General features: G+C 41.9%; 1 protein-coding gene and 2 long non-coding RNA genes across 5 annotated transcripts in view; 1 reads left to right on the forward strand and 2 right to left on the reverse strand.

Moving 5' to 3' along the window:
- Nucleotides 1-3,200, forward strand: LOC137475243 (uncharacterized). Its single transcript, XR_010999768.1, has 2 exons — nucleotides 1-683; nucleotides 815-3,200. It is a non-coding gene; the product is annotated as an uncharacterized lncRNA (long non-coding RNA).
- The window catches only part of TRMT61A (tRNA methyltransferase 61A), a 23,941-nt gene continuing 7,059 nt past the window's right edge, over nucleotides 2,952-19,833 (reverse strand). For all 3 annotated transcript variants that reach the window (XM_068192344.1, XM_068192342.1, XM_068192341.1), the window contains exons 3-4: nucleotides 12,643-12,909; nucleotides 2,952-4,361 (exon numbers count right to left, since the gene is read on the reverse strand). In XM_068192344.1, coding sequence (XP_068048445.1) covers nucleotides 4,033-4,361; nucleotides 12,643-12,909 — 596 coding nt within the window. In that variant the 3' untranslated portion in view covers nucleotides 2,952-4,032. The remainder of the gene's footprint in view (nucleotides 4,362-12,642; nucleotides 12,910-19,833) is intronic.
- Nucleotides 14,371-18,551, reverse strand: LOC137475245 (uncharacterized). Its single transcript, XR_010999770.1, has 3 exons — nucleotides 18,268-18,551; nucleotides 16,912-16,943; nucleotides 14,371-16,016 (listed from the first exon to the last, which is right to left on the reverse strand). It is a non-coding gene; the product is annotated as an uncharacterized lncRNA (long non-coding RNA).

Below are 19,833 nucleotides of genomic sequence, written 5' to 3' on the forward strand. Positions count from 1 at the left end.
TGCAGGGTGCCTGGTCAGGAGCACTCAGCTGTACCCTGCAGGTCCTGATGGGGTGGCAAGATACAGCCTTTGTCCTGCACTCCAATAAAGAGGAAAGGAAAATGCTCTGCCCAAAGCCTGGCTGTGTAATCTCAGTGGGCTTGGAGCAGCAGGAAGAGCCGGTGCATGCTGTTGGAATGGCTGTTGGCTTTGGGTCTGAGGGCAGGCACAGGGATGACGGGAAGGAACCACTCACAGCAAGGGGAAGCCCAGTTGTGGCCACTCGACCTTAGCAGCCAGGGGGAAGCACAAGGTACAGCAAGATGCCCAGCTGCTCCCAGCTGGCCTTAGTGGTTGTTCCTATCAGCATATCAACCAGTTTACCTCAGAGTTCAAAGCTGCTGCCCTGCAGCAGAGGACAACAGCCTGCAAAAGGACACAGATCTCCTGGGTGAGATATGCAGGTAAAGGGTTGGATACCAGTGAGGAGAATTATTTTTACTTCACTATTTAATTCAAGGTTTCTCTGTTCCCTGTGTTGATGCTGATGCAGATTCATTCCAGTTCAGCTGTCACGTAGGGAGAAAGGAAATAACAGTCTGGCTCCACTCTTTTGGCATCTAAACATTGTTCCTCAGGAGCACTCGAGAGGCCAAGGAGCATGTAAATGCTTTCCCTCATGGTGACACAGACAGAACTTTCTGGTACTCCAGCAACCCCTTTCCTCCCTTTGACTGGTCACAGCTGCACGTACCTTTGGTGTAACATCATGGTTATGCAATGCTGACTCTCCCACTCTGCTCTTATCGTGCCTCTCTCCTACTTGTGCAAGCAGAAGCTGAGATGGAGTCCAACAATGGCCTCCAAGAGCTCAGGCATTTCTCAGCCTTCCTTTTCCAAGTCTGCACTGCTCCCACTGGCTCAAAGGTGAGCTGGGACCACCAAACACCCCTGAACTGCAGCCCAGGAGGGCACAGTTCTCTGGTCTCAGACCAGAAGAAACCTGGAAAGGCATGAACACCCAGGCTGCCCTGCACACTCCTGAATCCAAGTGATGCAGACCCTACAGGGATGAGCACTCATTCCCAAATACATCACTGCATCTCTGGGCCCCCCTCGTTTCTAGGTCACCATGACTTCCGCAATCATCCTGCTCACCAGGACTAATGGAGCACAGATGTACTCTCAAGGGAATGAGTGTGAACCAGAACCCTCATCTCTGGAACACTTCCCAGGAAGAACCATCTCCTCACCATCACGTATCCCAAAGTACCTAAGGAGAAGGGAGAGCAGGAAATGAAGCAGAAGAGTGAGTTCCTAGAATTTTTGCCACTTTATCCCTTTAAAGTTCTCAAGCAGGATTTACAATCATCTTCAGAGAAAAGCGTTGTGCTAACAGGTAGGCAGGAAACAACCACAGTGAGATACAGATCTGTGATACTTTAATTGAAGCACAGGTAAACTGTGAACAGCAGCAGAGCTCTGAGTGTTGCTTATGTCACTCATCTTAGTCACTGCTGTGTGCCTTGGAGGCTGACAGGTGTCACAGCCTGCTCTGCACGCCAGCCTGCAGGGCACGGGGCACAACGGGACCTGGCTGTTGTGCAGAGCTGTGTCCTAGTGCTCGTCCATGACTGAGGGATCCTGGTGCACAGCAGAGTGAAAAGGTGCACCTGAACATGTGACCGAACTGCACCAGGGCAGGAAGTGGTGTTTTGTTCCATACTGCAGACTAAAATGTATTCAGAAGAGAAATGAGTCTCTAAAAGTATGGCCCAGGCAGATTCCCCCAGTGGGGAGGCAAAGACCCATCTTTCTGATCTACCACTTTTGGCAGGGAGTGCAGCCAGAATGTAGGACACGGGTGACCATAAGCAGCATTAAACAGTGGGGGGTCTGGCAGCACAGTACTGTCCACACTGGACAGTGTGGGATCCTCCCTGTGACCCTGACAACAAAGCAACAGCAGGAAGTGGTGCAGTGCTGCTGGCCATGGCTGCCATCAGCAACAAAAACACAGAAAGCCTTTTAAAGATTGCAAAGACAGAAATGAAATCTTTCTCTTCTTATGCAATGCTTGCCCTTCCTCAGCAGAGATCAAATCAATACGGTTTGAGTCAATGGTTTATTTCAAGGGGTTTTGAAATGGGCTTTGTAGGCAAAAAGGCATCACCCTTGTTTCAAACTCCAGGAAGACACACTGGTATTTCCATTCCACATCTATTTGTAGCACAGAAACGTGACTTTGTTCCTTTTTAGTCCTGTTTAGATGTCACATTACTTTAACATAAGTTCTATCTGGAAAGACCAATCAAGTTTGGGGCTGAAATTATCCCTGGAGAAACTTGGGGATCCCCCTTGTTAGTGAATGAGGACCACCTTGAAGGAAGTTAAGGAGAACCTTGTGGTTGCAATTCCCCATCCTTTCTTCTGGGTCTGTCAGTAGCTGTGCTGTGCTGCTGGGTGGTGATCCCAGCACGCACAAACACACGCACACACGTTCTGACAGAGCCACAAACCCCATGCACCGCGTCAGCAGCTTACTGCACAGCCTGGAGAACATGAACAGCAGCAGAAAGGGAACTTTCCCATAATTTCTGGGGATATGCTGCTGTTGTAGGCCAACTTACATAACTGATTTAGCTGAACAGAATTGCTTTCTGCCTTTAATCTGCTCAACAGTTTATCTTTGCAGTCGTGATCGGTTGAGCTCTCTTTAAACCGTTATGGATTAGCGTTCTGCTGAAACACGTTAAAAGCTTAGCTTTGTTTATTTTTGTCAAGAATGGGGGAGGGATGTCAGGTTAAATGTTCGGGCAGCAGTTTATGAATGGCTGTTTCTCTTGCACAGCAATCGATATGCTCAGGTACCAAATGCAAGGCACAGCTAAATGCTTTGAGTGGCAGCACTAGTTGACAGAATAGGAATACTTGTGAATTTACTATTTAAGATAAGGAAAAAAAAGAAGGAATTTAATAAATTTGCATTATTATTTTAATCTATAAATACAAAATGTAATCCAGCATTCAAACAATTCATCATACCCACCAGCTCTGTATGGAAGACCAAAGAGTAAATGATCTGAAAACTTAATTAATAAGGCTGGTTGAGGATTTTACTAAGTGTGCATTATTAATGTAATTTGGAGACAGAAATCCTGCCAAAAGCAATCTTTCTGTCATTCAGCTGCAGAAAAACAATACACCATAATGGAAATAAACCACCAAACAACTGGAACCTCATCCACACCACTTACAAAGAGGTGCTCAGATAATATTAGCCAGCTGTTCAGTTAATTTTCACAGTGGATTCATTAACTATGCAAGTGGTTGTTCTATTAGAACATGACTGTATGGATCCAGGTTCAAATTTCTACTACAAACTGATGAGCACAATATACCAATTTATATTAAATCCAACAATTACCACACTTCTTTGACCTCTGGGTAGTCAAAATGATTTGCAGATGCCAGCCTGGAATGGAGTAAGAGGTTGTGTGTTGCCAATAATCCTCTGGAACACTATTCCATGGAAACACTGATTCTGTGAACAGTTGTGCTGGCAGCCCTATAATCTTGGAACTTTCTTATCTAAAATGGAGGAAGTAGGCACTTGCACATTCTTCAGAGCAACACAGACACTAGAGAAGTTAAAAAAATAGTATCCAGTGGTGCTAGGAAAAAAATAAAAACATAAACCTGGGAAAGTAATTCAGGAAAAAATGAGGAAAAAATCCAACTTATTTGTAATTTGTCTGTTGTTTGTTTTGCTTTCTTATGAGAGATCTTAATTCTGCACATTCCAGTGAATGGCTATTCACTATTAATTTATCTTCTTTCTGACAGCAAGTGGAGCACCATTCCAGAGTTTCAACATTCCCTTGATGCTGCTCTGCTTAATGCTTGTGTGCTATTTAAACAAAGCATATTCCAACCAAATCTGACTATATATGGAATTCCCTGACAAGTAAAACTTTGGATGCCATACAAAAAAGAGCCATGAAAACAGAATACACACAAACTCCACTCCAGACTGCACAATCTGGGCATGTACTACACCAGGCTCTTGGTGGCAAAGGTCAGGTACCCAGTGTGCCCAACCACCTCCCTCAGTGGCACGCCACTCTTGAACTGCACAGTCCCTTGCTGCAGATTAGCACACGGGCTGTCTTGATGTGATGGGTTGCTGCTGTCAAAGCCAGTGCTAGAATTATCCTCAGCTGCTTTTCCAAGGTCAGGGATTTGCAAGCTAACTGTCCTTACATTGTACACTCGGAGCAGAATTTCCAAGGTGTTAATCTCTGTAAAACCATATTCTTCCATCGCTAGGCAGGTTCTTTGAACTTGTTCAATGCAGGGGGAGAAAGAACAGATGCGGCCACCTGTAAAATAAGACAAATAGTGGAAAAGAGGGCAAAAGCCAAAATTAGGCACTTTTCATCATTTTTCAAATTCTCCCAGGTGCCCATAGAATTACAATTATACAGACAAAGTGAAAACATTCTTCAAGAAAATCTTCACATGGCAACTTTGTTGGTTTAAAGTGTCAGCACAAAATCAAACATGGACAACTCCGCAGGATGCTTCAGACCCTTTAAAACGACAACAGCAACTTCATTCATCTCCCACATCCAATGTTGCCCTCGACATTTGTTCACATCAAAACTGTTAAAGTTGATCCCTTCAGAGCAGTGACTCTTTTGGAATCACTGTCCACTGTTCTGGACTGAGGCGCCAAACTGCAGCTGGCACATACACAAAGCCAGAAGTCATTCTCCACACGCTGCACAGCGCTGGAGCCCCAGCGCGCGTGCACGCGCCCCTGACAAAAGCGGCTGTGTTTAGCTGAGGACGATGGTATGCGTGGACTGAATAAAGGGAGCTCTCCAGGCCATAGATGGAGTGCTGTTAAGGCTTTACCCTTTTAGTCAAGCTCACTAGCATGTCTCCTGAGCATTGAAGTTTACTGGATATGACATTGTGCAGGCTCACAGTAAATGTTGTAAAACTCTAGGACAGGACTTTTAAGTTATAAACTAACACTTGTCTCCTTATCTATGCACAGTTCTGATTTTTGATTCTTAATACAGACTATTAATAGGCCCCCTACACCTTTCTAAGTGCTACAATGTCACCTTAACAGCTGAGAATAGAATGATTCCGATTTACTCTGAAAAGCCAGAGCCAAATCAGATCAAAGAATTATAAGGACACTGTCTGCCATAAGGCCAGGGCATGTGCTTTCACCCAGGACACAGTGTCCCCCAAGGCAACTGCCCTTCCTGAAAAGCTTTTGTGCGGGAGGAAGGAACACTGGGCAATGCAGCTTCAGCTATTGTTTCATTTATAACAATTAGATGAAAATGCCTGCTGACCTGATTTGCATTCCCCCCCAGTCCTCTCCTGGGCTCCAGTCAAACCTTCCAATACCAGTCCTCTAAGTAGTTAAAGAACCCGTGCAAGCCAGAGCAAAGCATCCTGCTAAAAATAGAGGCAATGCTGGGACTACATGAAGCCTGCTTTATCTCAAACTCCCTTTTTTTTTTTTCCTTTTTCATTTCTAAAGTCAGATCTCTAAAAAAAGAAAGCATCAGGTCTGAAAGCGTCACTGTAGCACTCTAGTTACTGTGCAGCAATGATGTGCTGGGTACTGCCTGGGGAAGAACACTTTCCACAACCATTAATCCACCATACGCTAAGTAGGATTTAATTTTAGTCCTCAAATAAAGTCTCCACACCAAGGGGTTCTTATCGTGAATCTTCAGAACAAAGTACCCTGGACAAGTAATTCCCTGGAGTGACAATTAAAACCCAAACCTAATAATCACCTGCAAAACCAATGCTGGTATGTGTCTTTATGAACCAAGTCTGTTGATGCTGATTTAATTGCATGTCCAGTCCATTAATTCCCATGAAATTAGATTTGTATGTTCGTTAGGATGGCCAGCACTACCAAAATGTTCCTGAATCTGACAGCTAATCTTTTCTGCCCAAAGAACTTACACACTCTACTATGATTCCAGATGTAAAACAGAAAAATTCAGGAAAAATATTCTGTTACATAATAAGAAAGCTACTATGATGCACACATGTTACAAAGAAAGAATTTATATTCTTCTTGTGTAGGGAACTGAACAAATGTCTGACTTAACTAAATGTCAGTTCACAATAACTCTTTGTCTGCAAAGCAAGAATCTGAGAGACCAGAAACTACTACTTCATTCAGGCTTTTGGGTTTTGAGGTTTTGTATTGCAATAAGAAAAGCAAAATATATTTACATTTACAGTAAGTCTGTTCTTATTTATTCTGACTCTAAGGGTTTGAAGATACGTTTAGGCTTTTGAATTCACACGCTCTGGATTTACAGTCAAAAACTCAAAGCCTGCACACAGCTGTTGCTATACAAGCTGCAAAGCCACCTACGGTTCTTGTCAAGCCTTCAATTAAAGACAGAGCACCCTTCCTCTTGCCTGGGGCTGGTCAGCTGAACACAGCACATCAACACCAAACTTGGTGAAGATTTATCAGGCTGCCTCCTCACAACTGCTGGGGGAAGTAGGGTTACAGAAAACAGGCTTTCAAGCCATTTGGTGAGGAAGAAATCTCTTGCTTGCAGTAGCAAATATCCAGAAGGCAAGCACAAAAAATAATGTTACTTGCTACACTGCTGGAAGTTTCTCAGGTGTGACAGATGAGAAAACAGTGAACTGCTGGTATTCCATCTACCTGAGACCATCCAATGGGTTTTAATAGTTCTGTCAATTTTGTTTTCCCCTTTCATGCCTATAGTTCTCGTTATTTTTATACATCCCTCCCAAATAAATATACCTACAAAGGGCTTAGAAGCAAATCCATAAAGCATCTGTCCTTACAGATCCCAACAAGTGGGAGAGGAGTCCCCTCTGCTTTTTCCTGTACCATCAGGCAGGCCAGATCTGACTTGCAATTACAGGCTGGAATTACATGATTAAGCAGATATTAGGAGCAAAGATTGGAAAGCTACAATTAGCAGACGGCTGGAAGGCAAAAACAAAATTGCAGTTCAGACTGTGAGAGGCTATCTAAAATAGAAATATTTGGGAAGTTTCAAATCCTATGCTGTGTTTAGACCAGCAAAAAAGAAGTAGAAAACCAGCACTCAGAAGGACATGCTCATCTGTCCCAGGAGCAGAGACACTGTCATGTTTAACAGAGCAGATGCTTCTGAATTCTGCACACTGCGGGCTGTCCTCTGTACCCGGCTGGACTACCAGCTAGGCAACACCCCTTGTCACAATCACCAAACAGACAGAAATCTAGATTTCAGCATTCACAGTTCTCAGACTCGTTGAGAGCCTCTTGTCCTTTAGACACCAAGAGGCTTCTAGGGCTTAAAGGACTTGAATACGCATTGCTTTGTCTTGCCATGCCAAGTGAATGAAGAGAAGACATGAATCCCTCCCTCTCCTCCCTGGGGCACATTGCTCTGTCTGTGGCTCACAAAGGGATGGCCTAGACTAGAGAGCAGTGAAAACATCTGAATGGAAACTTTTTTGTACTAATTGGGTTTGTATTCTTTCAGAGCTCTCCTTTTAGGAAAGCTACCGTTCCTAAATTTGGTTAATGAGATGTGTGTCATCATAAATTGATATAGTAATTAAGGGAGATTAATCCTGTTCACATTGGGAAGCTGTGTGAGCTTTTTGATCTCAAGAGCTGTCTAAAAATGTGTTTATTCATGTATAATGCATCTGACAAGTGCTACAGTTGAGGAGAAGAGAATAATGAGACTGTATGAAACACTCAAGATTTTTCTACCTTCAGTTTTACAGGGAGTGAGTTAGTTTGAAGCATTAATGGAGAGGTTCAATGTCCTGAATCCATAGCCTGTAACAAGCCCACACAGTCCTGGTAGTCATTGTAACCAGCAACAGGGTCGAGAGGACATGAAAATAGAAGTACAATTCAGACTGGAATGATTAGAAAAGTGAGCTTAAGGGAAGAGGGAAGTAGATTTTCATCCACACAGTATTCATGTCAACGGACTGTATCTAATTGGTAATTGAGGGACCCACCATTGCATCTCTACAAGAAGCCAGTGCCTCAAAATTTGCCAGAATGTTCCTGTGCAACTCTAACAAACAATTTTGTTTGTGGTTTGTCTGAGCAAGGACTAACATCTCTGCCAGTTCTGTTTAGCTATTAAGTGCATTAGGTATCAAGTGTGGAAAATCTCAGTGCTTCAATTGACAAGAACTCCAGTGTGTGCTTATGATACAGAAAACATGTCCAGGAAATATGCTCTTTTGTAGGTTATTGTATGTGTTACAAGTGCTCTGACAGGTTCTTTCATCATTCCAGTACTATTCAGATAATGCACATGTAGTGCAGTACCATTAAGTTTTAGGGAAAAGGGCCAGTAATTTTAGAATGATTCTGTGACATAAAGAATACAGCACAACATTTTTACCTCTGGCAAAAGAACACAGCTTCGGTTTTGGGACTTCAATGCATTGTCATAACTGGAAGATTACGTTACAAAGATCTCAAGGAAGGAAAAAAAAACCACAAAGGCATTATCATTGTGTAGGGGTGAAGCAGGAGAGTCACTGAACAGCATCATTGTAGCATTTACTCTGTGCTAGTAGGACACTAAAAATATTGTCTCTGCAAAGGGGACAGAATGTCCTTTAAGTGCGTGTGCTCGTGGGCGATTTGATGTAGCTTCCCTGACAAGTGAAATTAGAGGATTTGGCTGTTGGAAGAAATTAAAGGATGTTTCTTGATTCAGAAAAGAGAATTTTCTCCAAATCACTTGCCAGCTCATTAATAGAAGTTTGATGTGATTTTCTGCAAATGTGACCTTAACCTCTGCACTTGTAGGTGCATCATTCAAAAGGAATTTATTCCCACTCATTATTATGGGCTGGTAAAAGCATGTAACAAGGAAATTAAAGAATCATTTGGCTCCATACTGGGGAAGAAAACCTAACAACTTTCTTTAGGGATCCTTTCATCCCAAACTACTTCCTTCAAACTGTGTAAAAGCCAGTAGCTTTGGCTGGCCCTCCACAGTGAGGATTTTGATGCAGGAATCCTTCTGCTTGACTCTCTACGCATGAAAGAATCACTTGTACTTCAGGCAGGCCCAGTGTGTGCACCTGACCGACCAAGCCCTCACAGGCCCAAGCTAGGGAGGAATTAGTAGTCCAAGTACTTCACATGGTGAGGGACAGAAGCTGCACCTCAAAGCCACACCTTGGTGGTTTAAAACTGGGACCATGAATAATCTCTGGAGCTCAAGAAAAATAGCCAGTGAGGCTTCCCGCATGGACATGGAAGTGCAGAGGCCCAAAGAGGGAGATGTTCAAAGTGAACTTTACCTGCAGAGTTTTGGGGGGAGAATTGACAGCATCATGTTACCCAATTCAGTTGTTTCCAAGGATCACAATTTGATAAACTCATAATTTAGGGGTTTTACAATACTCCAGAGAGAATGGAAAATCTGAATTTAAGAGTAAAATCTTTAAAGAAAGGAAATAAAAGAGAGATGGTTTTAATAATTTTGTGACTCAGACTGTTAAACACCACAAGGAGCAACTTAAAATACAAGAGGCTAATCCACCCTAATACATGGCTGTAATTTTCCATTCCCCTACCTGAAAATTTAAAATCTGTATGAAAATTATTGTACCAGTGGGTTTCTCCCTCATCTTCCACAGCTTTGGAAGAAATAGACAGTATTTATGAGAGTAGAGTAGGTGGGTGCAGAATTATATTCAAAGCACTAAAGTATTCAGCTGTGAAATGACTGTGAGTCAAAAGTTTCAGGGCATTTAAGAACTGTAGAATATTGAGGATATTTTTGTTACCTCACAATTTTCTCATTTTCCTAATTTTTAAAAGTTAGCCTGAAGGGGTTAATGTCAACTTTGCAAAAACCACCAAGGTCAGATATTGGGAACAGCAGCTATGACAACAGAAAAGCATTAATCAGCAGATGCTGCAGAAGAAAACCAGTGCAGGTCTGGAAATGAAAGGAAGTTCTGCAGTGCAGCAGTGCCTCAGAGATGCTACAAGCAGCTTTTCTGCTGGAAGTGTGACTGGTGACATCAGCACAAAAGGATGCAAACCTGAACGTCGGCAGAGAGCATCACCAGAGAACAAGAACCTTCTAGTCACAAACGTACTGTGCCATTTTATTCGTTCAGCTCTTCGGAGGCTGGCAGTGCTTTAAATGGGAGGTCAAGCTGCTCTAAGTAGTGTATTTACAGCATCCTGCAAGGCATTACGTGAGTGATAATTGCACTCTGTAAAGAGGATCATTAACACTCAGCCTCGTAGGAGAGGCAACTATTCAGGACCTTAAGCTGAAGTGGAAGTGAAAACACTGATCTGATGTTTTGATCTGAGGTTTTGTTAAGGTTGAGAGGTCCCATATCGTCTCAGCTGAACTCTATTGTGAGTACTGAGGTTTTAAGGAAGAGAGTAGCTAATGCTATATATTGAATTTGCTTAGTTCTCATTTAATTCAAAATACATTAAGACTTTAGGGACTAAATTACGACTATCTGGCAGTACAGCTGTGATATTTGCATGGCACATCACAACAAAACCCACAGTGTGAATGATTCAAAGGTGACCCTGTCCAAATTTGAGAGAGAGGGCGTGGACAGAAAAGAGTGGAACGCATTTCCCGCAGTGATGCTTTATCACTACACAAACCCTGGAAGAGGGTTCAGTAACAGCAGAATGTGCACAGGCTGTACTGCAGAAGAGGTTTAGCGCTTTGAAAACAAAACAAAGGAGCACTGCTAAATTATCTGCCTGTGGTAGGGAAAGGGAAGCAGTCACAGATAACCTTCTGCCATATTTTAGATTTAACAGCAGTAAAAAAACCACAACAAAACTACCCGCATGACTCAGGATAAAACAGGAAAGTGTGCAAGTTTTTACATATTACTCCTACAATCAATTATATTTTTATGAAAACCGGTTTTTGTTTATATGCAAAATAGCAAAATTTTAAAAATGCACCCAGTTAGTCAGGTACAAAGTTGCCCAAAAGAGGGGCCTCAGACCAGTACCAGATCTCATACATGGGACACTGGCTGCAGCAAAAACTGCAGCAAGGATCAGCAACTTCCTCTTTTGAGTGGTTCATAAAATGAATGACGCCACTTCACAAACATAAAAATGTGGGATTTTGAAGTATTATTTATATTGCCTAAGCAGATGTAACCTCGTAGCATCGCACAGAAAAGCATAGCCAGATGGTATGGCCGGTTTGGGACTATATTACATTTTCTAGGATTTCAAATGCCGGAGTGAGACAAGGATTCAAAACTTGGAACTGTTCAAGCAGCCCTGCTTAGTATTCTAAGCATGCACCACTTAAATAATTCAAATTGGACTGCGCAATGCAGCGCCTTCTAAGCTGGGAAGTCAGCTGAGTGTTGTGCTCACTAGATTAGATAATTTGAGCATGGGAAGGGCATTGTACAGTGCAGTGATTTTCTTCCCCCCAGGACACACTGGAAAGCTGCTACAAATTGAGCTGTAACCATTGCAGGTACAGAGTGCTAACAAGGCTCTCTCTATTTAGTCACTTTTTAAAGAAAGGGTGTTGCGTGGGGTTCACAAAGCTTTCTAGAAAATTTTCAGTAGTAGCTGAGGTAGCCTAACAGCGGGGCTGGTCCTGACTCAGCAAGGCAGTGCACATTCAATGACCTTTAAGAATAAGCTTCGATCTTGTGATTTCAAGAAGACTTAGCAATTCACTTGAAGTCCAGCCTGTGATTACATATTTTAACAAAGAACTGGGCCTTGGCACATAATCAAGTTTTTTTAAACTCATGTCCCAGCATGGACACTGTTCAGCACTGCTTGCTCTCTTTATTAGAGAAGTCACTTTTGTAGATGGAAGCAATTTGGCAAAAGATAATTCAGATCCACACAATTATGAAATTCATTAAAACTTATTTGAGGATAAAATAATTACTTATTCACTGAAGCTTATTTTTTTGATAGGGAAAAGAGGGATAATAAAGTGATGAAATCTGTGCAAAATCTCAACATCAGTTCTCACTTGCTGTCACAATCCCAGAGTAACTGGCATAAGCTAGAACATCCTGTATGTTCCATTCCCACTGCATCCAATGGCAAACTTCTCACTAGCTCCAGCCACAAAGATTTAGGACATAAACTGGCAAGCATAATTCAGTGTAACCACATTTTTTTTAACATTACCATTGGGGTGCTCTGTTTAATGGATACAAATCTGCAATGATTGATGTGAGCTGAGGCTGAACACCTTTTATACAAACACCTTTCCATTGAATTGCCAAAGAAATTTGCTTTCAGCATTTATTGTTACTTCTGCTTCCCACACACCTCAGATCTTGCAAAACGCACTTGAGAATGGTTCAAAGGAGTTTTTATAAACTGCCCATGCTAATTGTAGCAGCTCTCACGGGCCTGCAGGAAAAAATTGCTCTTCTCCTTTCAAATCTTCCACTGTAAATTGAAGATGCCTTTTGAAGGTTTTATAGCCTTAGAAATGCCTGGAGACTGACATTTGAGAAGAGTGATCACACAAGGGAAAGGAGCACATCAAGTGTATGGCTCAAAGGCAGAGGTATGTGCACAGTGCTTTCTGAACAGAAAGAGAAAAATGAAGTTACCTTCCGCTTTTAATGCTGACTTGGCATGTCCTATGGCTTCCCATGGAGACGGAATATCTAGGAACACAGCATCTGCAATGTTTGAGACTCCAAAGCCATTTTTGCAGACATCCTGGTTGGTCACAGTGACCAGGTGCTCCACCCCGTGCTCCCGAAACTCCTCCCGTGCCTTCTCAGCCCTTTGCTGGTGGAACTCCACTGTGTACAGGTGCCCGGTGGGAGCCACTGTCCGGATGAGAGCATGGGAGAGGGACCCACTGCCTGTACCTAGGAAAGACAAACAAGTCATGAAATTGAGTTTGTCAGAGCCAAACACCAGAACCAAAGCCTTCTGCATTCATTTTCCTGCTTGGAACACTTGTTCAAAACTCAAATGAACACAAACCACTGGCTCAGCTCCTGAATGAGAACGGTCCTTCCTTTACAAGGAGGGAGGGACTAGGTGTCCTAGGAAACAGTCTTCCGGGTCCTCAAAGCATTCATTAAAAAATCTGTCAAACCCAGGATCTGTCCTATCTCCCTGGAGTAGGAAACTAATGCCAAGGGTCAGCTACAGCTCTAACAACGCCACTAGAGAACCCAAGGAAGTAAATGTAACAGGAAAAATTCAGGGAAATTTTTCAAAGTGTCAGACTGTTCTAGGGTGAAAAGAGATTAAGGCAAATTTTAACAGATTTTCAAAACCTCATACTTCACTAAACAAAGAAAAGATGTTGGCATGGGTCCGTGCTTGAAAATCCTATTAATATCCATGCAAACAAATGGCCTTCAGGATAGAGTTTGCTTTGCACAGATCTCTTAAGAGACATCCTCAACTCCCACTGGAATTACCCAAAACTAAGGCCTCTTGGCTCCTTGCAGCCACACTGATCAAACATCTGTTTTCACAGGTCACTTACACACACACACACGCCTACACAAGCTTAACTTAATGTAACAAAATCTATCACAAAATTGTAGGTAACTACAATTACCACATACAAACAGGGACTGACAAGACAAAGATTGTTTTTCCCTTGTTTTAGTTTGATAATTTAGGAAACTTACTTTAAATGATCCATTGGCATATTAAATAGATGGATGACTAATAACAAAGATTTTCACTTAAGAAAACACCCATATACCAATTCCCATTGCAAATTAGTCACTCAAGTGGCATTTAATGGAGTAATCCCCCAAATTCAAAACCCCACAGCCACCCCAAATTCTCTGTGTTTATTGAATCATAATTCTGTGCTTATAACACATTTCTCCTGTAGAAATAAAATCTATTTCTAGTTATTTTCAATGACTGTTCAGCCTGAGGCAAGTTCTTTCAGCTAGCATAAATCTTAAAAAACATATAAAGGACAGAATCTGAAGTACAGCAGCTCAGAAACAAGTAGAAAGGAAATTAATTAGGGGGCACAGGGGCTGCTACAGCCGCTTAATTGGTGCAGTACTTTCCATCATCATCCAGGAAGTCTGAGTTCACTGGCAGATCCCAGGTTCTTGACCTCTAGTCACATAAGGGGAGGAACACTGCTGTGACACTGTATTTAATCCGACAGCTCCGAAAGGGGAGACATTCAGACTGTAAACAGAGCTCGGGGCCCATGTTTGCCACCGGATCGAGCGGCTGCACCGCGGAATCGGCACTGCTCCTCTGCTTCCCTCTGAGAGGGCTCTGACCCCAGCGGGCAGACTGGCACCCCGCCGCTTCAGCAGGGCAGACTGGAGAGGGAGGGAGAGAGGACCTACAGATTTTAGCACTGGCTTCAGAGAGGTCCAAGAGAAGACAGAAACATTTACACACAGGCATTTAATAAAGTGAAAATACAGGCATTCAAGGTACTATTAAATAAAACAAAGTAAAAGCAAAACACATCTACATGTGCATACATCAAAAACCACCCTGTCACAGCACTTGAAGGATCTAAATGTCAAAGTGAACTTTTCCCTGGTCAAAGGAGTAATGGTAGCACAGCAGCCATGTGGTGGTGAAAACTCAACGATATATGTGCAAAACAAAGAAATAGTATTCCATTGATATGTTTTTAATGACAAAAGCAGGGAACTATTGCTCCCAGGATGCTAAAGACTGAAATTCTGCCTTTACATTTCATGCCAAAAGGGAGGATTACACAACTGAGAACTACTGGAAGATGAGGAAATTTAATTATTCTACCTTTCAAATGTGTAGTGCTGCACACTTTCTGCATCTCTCTCTGCTAATCTAAAGGAGTGAACAAGCCTGGGTTGTAAGCAGAAGAGCGAGGCAGCTTGTGCATGTATCCAGTTTCCTTGTTCATATTCTTTTACATTTTTAATCACTTTCCTTTTAAATCTGCTCTTAAAAACACCACAGAAGATACCATTTGTCTCCTCCATAGGAAAACCCATTAAGATTTTTTGGCTTCTTTTCCAAAACTCTTCTTTTATTCACAAACACTCCAAGCCAAACCTTGAACTAAAACCAAGATGTTGAAAGTCACCACTTGCAGGTGTATTAGAGACAGAGCTTTTGTTAAACAAGGTTGCCAGGAATTATTTATTGTTGACTGGCTACCACAAACATGAGAACAATACATATGTATCACATTTTAACATATCAAATTCTGTCACATTAATATTATTAATGAGAGTATTTCTGAAGATGCTGCCTGCCTTCTCCGTGACAACATTCTCAAAACTGCAGGAAATAAGGAACAAGATGGTTATGAATCACCCACTGTTGTAAAATCTCTCCTAGAAAATATATTCTGAACCCAGACATGTGACACGATGATGACCCTTAACTCTCATGTGCCCAATAGATCAGCACATTTGATGTGATCCATTAATATGAGTCTGGCATGAGTCCATACCTGCCACAAGCCCTAAAGCCCAATCAGCACTGTTTACACAAGGCAGGGGTTCAACCCTCTGTTTCTGTGATGCTGTAGAAGAGGAAATTAATGTTTATATTCACCGTCTTTCCTGCAAATCTGCAACATTCAACATTTTTGTTCTCCTGCAACCATCTCAATTTCTCCTTGTCCTTATTTCAAAATCACTACTGATAAAAAGCAAAATATGACTCTAAGAGTCTTAGGCACCAGTTTGGAGTAAGTTCTAGTTGGGTACAGGTTTCCTTGGGAAATGAAAGATATCCTTAGCATGATACAGAATCAGTCATGACAGCAGCAAAACCCTAGGAGTACTACTGCAGACATATTAGAATGCTACCAAACCAGAAACAGCATACCTGAATTACCTGTATACAAATGAACCAAAACATGCATACTCAAAAATTAATATTTTATATCAGAAGAGGCAAGATCAGAACTGGAAGAACTTCAGTGGGTTTTCTTTCTCATAGAGGTGCAGTGAAATGTCTGTGCTCCTGATATGACCTAGAAAGCAGAAGGTAAGACAACTAGAACAACTAATTTATCATTTTTACAGCAGGATGCTCCCTTTCTGACAGCCTGCACAATAAATAGCCTTAGAAACTGTTTGCTCTTTACCACAGGACAATGCCCACTTGACTACCATGTTTTAATCATGAATGGACTCTAGAGAAGAAAAGTAAAACAACAACAATTCAAACTGTACCGAAGACAACCTTAACAGCACAGCTGCTGCTTTAGAGCTCACTAAGGTGAGCACTTATGTCATTGCTAATTTTCACTTGGAAAATGTGATGCTCTTTTACAGTGACTGTTCTGTGACATCTTAGTCAAAAAGCAGACATCTGCATTGCAGGCATTTAATGACACACCACAGGGGCCCCAATATGCCACACTCAAAGCTCAACATCTGAGGAGGCAGCACTGTGCAGGGGATCAGCACAGTGCAACCCAGGAATGGGCTCCACTTCAGTCCAAAGGCAGGAATTCAGCTCCTGTGTTACACCCACGATTTAGATGGCTAATGGCCCTGCACACTGATGCAGTATCCTTTCCTTCTTCTTGGGCTCAAGCATATGACATTCTCCTTCTCTGATACATATAAGCTCTAGGGGAGTATTTTTGCCCCTCTCCCAGAACAAGCAGAACACTGCAATTTTAGGATTTCAGTCCTAACAAGTGGACATCTATATAAAACACTCTAGCTCAGCACCTACTAATATTTCCTTCTGATTTGCAGACAAGGAAGTATTTATCAGACAAACTTCTCAACTGCCCTGACCTCCAACAGATGTGTTCTTCTCACTCTCTGCTTATTCAAGAGACAGGTTTTCCACAGAGAAGCCTCCACACACCTCAGCCATCTTGAAACAATGACCATGTTAAAATAAATTCTCACCTTCTCAAAAGTTGCAGTGGACAGTATCTGAGCTATTCAAAAATAAAGCATGTTATTTCAGCACGGAATACTGCCAAGACTGAGCGTCACCACGCAACTGAGCACAGCCCTTAACTGATATAGGATACAAAGTACATTTTACACTGCTGTTAGTCTGGTTTCTTATTGCAAAGGATATTTGTCTCATCTCCTGGAATCCTACCCATGCCATAAATATAAGTGACCTGATTCTGTGTTCCACTACATTTTCTCTTTGCAGGCTATTGCTTGGCTTGTCTTCCCTAGAAGTTTCTCATTGTGGTGCTTCTTTTTAAAAAAGGAGCTACAAATTGTCATTTAGGATTTATAGATGTGTACAGCAAAAGCATTTTGGAATAAAGCTGAATAAGCTCTTAAGTGCATAAAAAGGTTCATATTGCTTGGAAACAGGAATAAACGAAAAGTATGTAAAGTGTTATTTAATACTGGGTCTCTAAAATATCTAGTAAAATTTTAGGAGAACTTAAGCTTCTGATGCAAAATTTGGCTACCTAACATATTCTGAAATGCGTAAATACAACAAAACAATGACAGTGTTGCTCTATTTGTCTCCTAGCTACACCACTTAGTCCTAGCAAATAGTAAGATAGGTCATGAATCAGCCATGAGAACGGAAGGAGCCTTAAAGCCAAGGGAAAATTCATCTTGAGACAGAGCTAACAACTCCACAACTAAAATCTGTCAAGAAACACGGAACAGACAGACTGCTCACTCTACATGACAAGTTTGTGTAATGACTTGTATAATGAATACATGAAAAGATATTACGCTTTTGATGGAAATTAACCCAAATATCTTCCTGGGAAGATAGTCAAGGGTCCAAATCATGGTAACAGAGGTAAGACACAGGAGGAGAAGGGACAGAGAGAAGGAAGAGAGGGAGGGAGAGAATTTCAAGGAGTTGAACGTATGGATGAAAGAGAAAACACCTAATCAAAAAAGTTCACTTTGCAGTCAAAAAGTTCCCATGACAGAAAATTAGCTTATCTGCCTATCTGTCATTGACACCATGCTGAAGAAGGCATTTTAATTTTAGGCAATAGGCTGGAGGTCAGAGAGGGCCACTGCTCACTGACCAGACTGAGAAGCTGAGTGAAGGATAATAGGGAGGTTTTTAAGGCTGGCACTGCCTACAAAAGAATATGAAGAATTAATTTTTCTTTAGAGATTCAAGTGAAGAAATACATTTTCCTTATAGATTCAAAAGTCTGAATTTTTTTAGGAAGGAATCCTCCACAGAATGGACATAATATGGTTAACAGCAGGGTTAGGTTCAGAGCTGCACGAGAAGTGTACTTGGTGGTCAGGTGAAATTACAAGATCAAAGTGAGTCCAGAAAGTCTGGAAACAAGTGCTTTAGGGTATGAACAGCATTCCTCATCAGCTCCATGACAGCCACAAGTCTGAATACATTACAGTGATGCCTCACATGGTCAGAGATTTGGTCCATAGAATGATCATAGACTCACAGAATGGTTTGGGCTTTAAGATGTTTAAAGATTCTCTAGTTCCAACACACCTGTCTGGGGCAGGGACACCTTTCCACCAGACCAGGTTGCTCAAAACCCATCCAGTCTGGGCTTCAACACCTCCAGGGATGGGGCATCAGCTTTTCTGGGCAGGGTGCCAGGGCTTCAGCACCTTCCCAGTAATAGGTTTCCTCCTAACATATCTTTCAGTTTAAACCTATTACCCCTTGTCCTATCACCCAATGTCCTTGTAAAATTCCCTCTCCCCAGCTCTCTTGCAGCTCCTTTAGGTACTGGAAGGTGCTATAAGATCCACCTGGAGCCTTCTCTTCTCCAGGCTGAACAAATCCAGCTCCCTCAGTCTGTCTCCATAGGGAAAGTGCCCAGTCTCCTGCTCATCTTCATGGCCTCCTCTGGACTTGCTCCAATAGATCCACATCTTTTCTACTGGCCCTTTGTTGGGGGCCCCAGCACCAGTTAAGTGCTTTGGTGTGGCAAGAGAATGTTGTGGTTTTTGACATTTCTACTGATGAGGCCTTCCTAATACCTCAAGAGGTGCTATACAAGGATCAGGTTTTCTAATTCTTCTCTCACTCTAACCTGAACAGCTGCTAGGTAGATAAGGGAGACATTATAAAACAGAGACATAATTAGTTTGAGCACATTCCAGAATCAAATTAACTTTGATCTGTACTTTACACTAAAAACAGAGGTGCAAACAATTTAGATGTACTTATAACACAAAAATAATGACGACATGAGCAGTATTTGTCAAAAAAGTCTATAAGCACTTCAGCAGAGTCATAAGCATACAGGTGACTTGCTGGGACTCCACAATAAACTCTTAATCATTTATTAAGTATCCATTAATCATGAAGTCCTCATTAATTTTTTATGAGTGTACTCTTTAACAAAATCTATGCCTAGGCTGTGAGTTTGAAAATGTCATAATTGTTTTTGAGAAGCTCTAGCATAAGGCTGGGTTGCAGCTCCTATTACTCCTTCTCTGAGAAACCATGAGAACCCAGAACACTGCTCTGAGCCTTCAGAAATCCAGTCCCTCAGCTCAGAAACCCATTGCTGTGTAGCAATGAATAGGGTTTAGCAATTTTTAATTTGGGATTTAGCTGAAGGGAAACAAAAAATCCAGTTAATGTTTTTCCTCACATGAGTCTGATTTTGTGAATGCTGAAGGATCACTGGGATGGTGGTTAAAGTACTTTTGACTAAATTACATTTTGTCTAAATACTATGCTCCATCAAAGCCAAAATATTTCTGAGATTTATCAGATTAAATGAGATTTCACATGCTGTACTATTAAGACAGCCACTCATTTACATCTCACCATGGAGAGAGGACAGTAAAAAAAGCCTTGCTGTGTGGAGACTGGAAAGAAGGAGATTTTGCTTGGAA

This window comes from Anomalospiza imberbis, chromosome 6 (genome assembly GCF_031753505.1).
Source record: "Anomalospiza imberbis isolate Cuckoo-Finch-1a 21T00152 chromosome 6, ASM3175350v1, whole genome shotgun sequence".
NCBI lineage: Eukaryota > Metazoa > Chordata > Aves > Passeriformes > Viduidae > Anomalospiza > Anomalospiza imberbis.